The sequence below is a fragment of the Chrysochloris asiatica genome, unplaced genomic scaffold (genome assembly GCF_000296735.1).
Source record: "Chrysochloris asiatica unplaced genomic scaffold, ChrAsi1.0 scaffold00053, whole genome shotgun sequence".
Taxonomy (NCBI): domain Eukaryota; kingdom Metazoa; phylum Chordata; class Mammalia; order Afrosoricida; family Chrysochloridae; genus Chrysochloris; species Chrysochloris asiatica.
In genome coordinates, this window is record NW_006408571.1 from 13118745 (window position 1) to 13125139 (window position 6395).

General features: G+C 43.4%; 1 protein-coding gene across 1 annotated transcript; it reads left to right on the forward strand.

Annotated features, from left to right (window-relative positions):
- The first annotated feature begins 2132 nt into the window (after nt 1–2132).
- HRCT1 (histidine rich carboxyl terminus 1) lies at nt 2133–2468 on the forward strand. Its single transcript, XM_006863182.1, has one exon. The coding sequence runs from the start codon at nt 2133–2135 to the stop codon at nt 2466–2468; it is 336 nt and encodes a 111-aa protein (XP_006863244.1).
- Nucleotides 2469–6395: the final 3927 nt, after the last annotated feature.

The window sequence follows — 6395 nt, forward strand, 5'->3', positions numbered from 1 at the left end:
TTCTTCTGGTCTTCGGTCTTTAGTGTCTAATATATCAAATCTGTTCTTCAGATGATCTCTAAATTCAGGTGGGATATATTCAAGGTCATATTTTGGCTCTCGTGGGCTTATTTTCATTTTCTTCAGCTTCAGTTTGAATTTGCATATGAGCAATTGATCGTCTGTTCCACAATCTGCCCTTGACCTTCTTTTCACTGATGATATGGAACTTTTCCATTATCTTTTTCCATAGATGTAGCCAATTTGATTTCTATGTATTCCATCTGGTGAGGTCCATGTGTATAGTCATCTCCTACGCTGTCTAAAGAAGGTATTTGAAATGAACAAATCATTGATTTTGCAGAATTCCATCATGCAATCTCCAATATCATTTCTATCACCAAGACCATATTTTCCAACTACTGATCCTTCCTCTTTCCTCCCAATCAATACTAATGATCAGTACATCTTGACTGCATGTTTGATCAATTTCAAATTGAAGAAGTTGGTAGCATTCTTCTATTTCATCCTCACTGGCTCTAGTGGTTGGTGCGTAAATTTAAATAATAGTGGTATTAACTGGTCTTCCCTGTTGGCGCATGGATATTATCCTATCACAGACAGCATTATACCTCATGACTGATCTGGATATGTTCTTTGTGACGATGAATGCAACACAATTCCTCTTCAATTTGTCATTCCTGACATAGCAAACCATGTGATTGTCAGATTCAAAATGACTAAAACCAGTCCATTTCAGCTCACTAGTGCCTAAGGTATCAATGTTTATGCGTTCCATTTCATTTTTGACAATTTCTAATTTTGCTACATTCATACTTCGTACATTCCATGTTCCAATTATGAATGGTTGTTTACAGCTGTTTCTCTTCATTTTGAGTTGTGCCCCATCAGCAGATGAAGGTCCCGTGGACTTTACTCCCACAGGCTTTACTCCATTCACGTCATCAAGGTCAACTCCACTTTGAGGAGGCAGCTCTTCCCCAGTCACATTTTGAGTGCCTTCCAACCTGAGGGGCTCATTTTCCGGCACTATATTTGACAGTGATTCTCTGCTATTCATAAGGTTTTCAGTGACTAAATATTTGGATGTAATTCATCACTCCTTCTTCCTCGTGTGTCTTCATCTGGAAGCTCATCTGAAACCTGTCCACCAAGGGTGACCCTGCTGGTATTTAAAATACTGGTGGAATATCTTCCAGAATCACAGCAACTCGCAAGCCACCACAGTATGACAAACTGCCAGAAGAGTGGTGGACCTTAGCTATGCCTCTAGTTATTTAAGTCTAGTTGAGACTGTTGAACTGGTTACCAGAAAGCTGAGACTTGGGCTTGGTGGCCTCTAACTACCTCCCTTCACACCTTGGGGCTGAACCCCAGTCCCAATTGCCTTCCAGGTTGTTCAGACTCCCTGGATAAAGAAAATCATCCTGTGGTGCCTTAAGCAATTCATTTATCAGAAGCTGACTCTTAATCCTGGGAGACTTTGTTGACTGCTCTACACAGAGCCACAGTACTCAGATGACAAGATCACTTAGCTCAAACTCCATGGCAAATTATAAATTCAAATATTTGCCAGGAACTGGTTTAAACGCTTTATGTATATCAACTTGATTAATCCTCACAAAACCTTGTGAGGTGGGTCCCATGATTAGCAACTTTACAAATGAGAAAATGGAGACACAGAAAAGTTAAGTAACTTGTGCACACTCACAGAGCTCATGGTCCTGTGGTTCCAGGATCCAGGCTCTTAATCGCTGGCTACCCTGTCTCTTGAAGAGGAGAGAACCATAGTCCAGAGGCTGTTCCCTCAGCCAGCAGCAAAGCTGAAGGGACCAAGACCTTATATCTCCAGACACAGGGCTCTTCTCCCAACAAAGCTCAGTCTGACAGTGCCTCCCAAGGCCTCTGTACCGCCCCCCTGCCGGCCTCCCCAGAGTTAATAGCTGAGTGGCCTCGCCCTTTGGCCCACAGTTCCAGTCCAAACAGGCTGCTCCCACATTCCAGGGCTGCTCTCCAGCCTGCAGGAGCTGAGACAACAGGTCAGTGGCTGAACTGAGCTATGCAGGGAGACTGCTAACGGGAAGGAAGCAGCAAGAAGGCACCGAGCAGAGACCGGAATGTCTAGCACGCAGATGCTAGGCCTCCTGGGGAGCACAACCCTTGTGGGTTTGATTATAGGTGCTGCTGTGGCCGTTCTGCTGTTGCTGCTGCTGCTGGTCACCTGCCTGTATCATGGTCAGCAGGAAAACGATGTGGAGAGAAACCGCCCAGCTGCAGGGGTAAACCGAGTCTTATGGGCTGGGCCCTGGCTCTTGCGTGGCCGGGGCCACATGGGACACCTTCACCATGCCCATCGTCCTGGCCATGTGTCTCGCATGCCCCATGCTGGCCTCCACCACCACCACCACCACCGGCACCACTCTCCACACCATCTCCACCACCACCACCCTCACCGAGGTCACCGATGATGCCTGTGGGTGGCTGCTGCTGCCTCCCCTGCTGTCACCAGGACAAGTAGAGCTGGAACTTTCAGTGCAGAAGGACGTCTCCCTGTGGTGAATGCCGGTATTGTGAGCTGAGTCCTTTCAGGCTTCCTGTGCATATTATGCCCCAATGTACCATGGAGGCAGAGAACTGAGGAAACCTGGGTGGTGCTTCGACACTGGAGGATTATGGAGGACAGGGGATGGACGCCCCCTGTGACTGTAACTCTCAGTGGACACCACAATTAACAAGCATGCAAAGAATTCAGTGTACCAATGCATGCAGACACATGTGTGGACGGAAAACTCTCTGCAAAGTGCAAAGTGTCTTTGGACTTCCTTATTAGGCAGCTGAAATCTCTGGCCAGAAGGTGTAGTTGAGCTGAGCCCTGGAAATGCCCTTTGTAATTGAAAGAAGGCACAGCCAATTCACTGGCCCCTTTAAGACATGAAAATAAAAATCACAAAGAAGCTTTTGTGAACAGGCTCTTGATTGCAACATGGGTAGAAACTCAGGAGATAGGAGGCCTGTGGTCTGTATCCCCCTGGGGCCTCCCTCTTCCTTCTGATGGGAACAAGATTTCTTCTCCAGGCCTTTTGTCTCCAGCCAGTGGCTGCTGGTGCCAGTATGAGGCAGTAGGAATGGGAGGGAGGGGGAAGAGTTCTTTACACTGTTCCGGTAGCAACAAGATAAGTAAGGTAAGCACTGGCTTACTTGTGTTTTCTTACTAATCTGTAATGAACAATTCAAATCACTAAAGAACAGTAAGTAAACACAAGTAAGCCCATGTTTACCTTGTTTACTGCATATTCTGCCCCTTCCAGATTGTAAATTTGAAAAGAGGTTTTGATTCTATAGGAAGATGCTGTGGGGTTGAGAGAGAAAGATGCCAGCCAGACCTAGAAGCAAAATCTTTGTTGTAGTGAAATTGCCCACTGAAGATTAGTAACTAAGCACAAGTAAGCCTGTGCTTACCTTGCTTATTGGGTAATCCAACAATGTATTAGGATTAGCTCCTTGTGAAACTTGCTGGGTGGCCTTACAGAGTACTTGCCTTCCCTGGATCTCAGTCTCCTTCCTTCCCTAAAATGGAATTTGTAACAGTCTCCTCACCAAAGCCCGGAGACATGCTCCCAGATTTCCCATGAATGGCTGGTGAAATCCCACAGTGAGGAAGGAAGCCTCCTCCTGGGGCCTTCAGCCTGTGCCTGTGAGCTAGGGTGGGAGGGGGAGGGGGAGAGGCAGAGACCACAGAGGCTGTGGGGAGGGGGAGCCAAAGGCCTGATGACTCACTGGAACAGAATGTCCTGTTTCCGTTCGCAGCGGATTTTCTGTGAGGGCTTGGGAGGAGTGAGGGGGAGAGGGAGGCAAATTCACATTTCTGGGGTGGGAAAATGGACCATAGGTCCCTACGTGTTGTTGATTGTATCTCTGCAGTGTCCTTCAAACCCTCCTCACTTTCTCCATCTCTGTGCTCAGCCTAGCTCAGTCTTCATCCCCCAGCCTGGATTCCTGCCAAAAGCTCCTCAGGACCTGTCCACCAGGCCCTGATCTTTTTGTTCCTTTTTAAACAGTTTGTGTGTTCACTATTCATTTATTTAAACGTTTTCTTATAATTTGGGTACACATTCACAGAGTAAGTTGGTTTTCCATTTAACAATTCATACATATTTAACCTGTGGCCTTGACTGAATTCCCCTCAGTTTAACAGTCCTCTTCTTCCTCCCTGTGTTGGTTATTTCCACTCTTTTCCTGCCTTGAGATTTATCCCTGGGCAAACACTACCTTTTTAATTTCCTATAGTAGGTTGTTCTAAGGAGTATGTACTGCCCTGGAGTTACTGTTTATTGTATAGGCCTGTTTACTGGTCTAGTCCACTTTCCAATTATTAATGGATGTTGCAGCTGTTTCTTCTCATTTTGAATTGTGCCCCAACAGCAAACGAAGGTCTTGAAAGCTTTGTTCCATCCACATCATTAAGGTTAATTCTGCCTTGAGGCGGCAACTCTTTTCCAGTCATATTTTGAGTGCTTTCCACCCTGAGGGACTCATCTTCTGGCAATACATCTGACAATGTTATGCTGCTATTCATAAGGTTTTCAGTGACTAGCCATTCAGAAATGGTCGATTTCTCCTTCTTCCTAGTCTGTCTTAGTCTGGAAGCTCCACTGAAATTTACCCACTATAGGTGACCCTGCTGGTATTTAAAACACCCATGGCATAGCTTCCACCATAACAGCAACACACAAGACATCACAGTACAACAAACTGATGGACAAGTGGTGAAATGTACAAAATAATTAGAACATGGAATGAACAAAATATGAATCTAAGAAAATTGTAAGTTGTCAAATTAAAATGGAACACACAAAGATCCATATCTTTATTACGCAAGCATTAGTGAGCTGAAATGGAATGGTATTGGCCATTTTGAATCAAATAATCATATGATTTACTATGCCAATAATGACAAATTGAAGAGGAATGGCATTACATTCATCATCAAAAAGAACATTTTGAAATCTATCTTGAAGTACAATGCTACCTGTGAAAGGATAATATCCATATGCCTACAGTGAAGACAGACTTCACTATGGGTTGCATCTCAATGTAAAGAAAACAGAAGTCCTCACAACTGAACCAATAAATAGCATCATGGTAAATGGAGAAAAGATTGAAGTTTTCAAACATTTCATTTTACTTGGATCCACAATTAGCACTCATGGAAGCAACAGTCAAGAAAACAAACAACATACAAGGCAATTTGCTGCACCTACCTCTTTAAAGTGGTTTTAAAAAACAAAAAAGGCAAAGAGATCAGTTTGAGAACTAAGGTGCACCTGATCCAAGCCAAGGTATTTTCAGTCTCCTCATATGCATGTGAAAGTTGGACAATGAATAAGAAAGACCATAGAAGAATCAATGCATTTGAATTGTCATGTTGGAGAATAATTTTTAAAGGATCATGGACTGCCACAAGAACAAATAAATCTGTGTTGGAAGAAGTATACAGCCAGATGGTCCTTTGAAGCTAGGATAGCGAGACTTCATCTCTCATTCTTTAGGCATGTTATCAGGAAGCACAGGTCCCAAGAGAAGGACTACATGCTTGGTCATGTACCAACCTAAACAAAATGGAGTCAGTCTAGTCAATAGGTATCAAATGAATGTTATGAAGAAGTTTAAAAATTAGCTAATATGACCTTATGGTCCTAGAAGAACAGAACAAGGAGAGTAAAATGTGTTTAAACCCACCCAGATTAAGCAGTGCTTAAACCCATTTAGGATTAAGCAGCTGAGACCCTAAAGATAGAATGTTTGAGGAAGTTTATTGATGTATTGTTTCCTTTTCCAAAGAATGCTACCTTGATATTAAAATAGATTGTGTACATCCAAATGTAATTTACCCTATACAATGTGCCTGCTCTTCATAATGGACAGGGAGGTCCTGGGAAATTATTTTCTCCATCCTCCAGACAGCTGGCTTTCTGTAAATAAAGCTTGGGTTAGATCTCTCCCCATCTCTGTGATTGACTATAGTGAAGGCGGCAAACCCTCATTTCAGTTTGGCAACATTTATTTCCATGGACAGTAGGTGAAAACGATGAAGAACCCCAATGAAACGGACTCAAACACAATAATTGTGAGGATGGCAAAAAACAGGGTAGTGTTTCATTCTGTTATACATCGTGTCACTATGAGTCAGAACTGAGTCAATGGTACCTAACAACAACAACACAAAGAAGTACAGTTAACACAATATTATTCAGATTTACACAGCAACCACTAATGACAGTGATGATGTAATTGAAGAATTCTACCAACCTCTTCTGTCTGAAATTGATCAAACATACAATTAAGATGCATTGACAATTACTGATGATTGGAATGTGAAAGTTGGAAACAAAGAA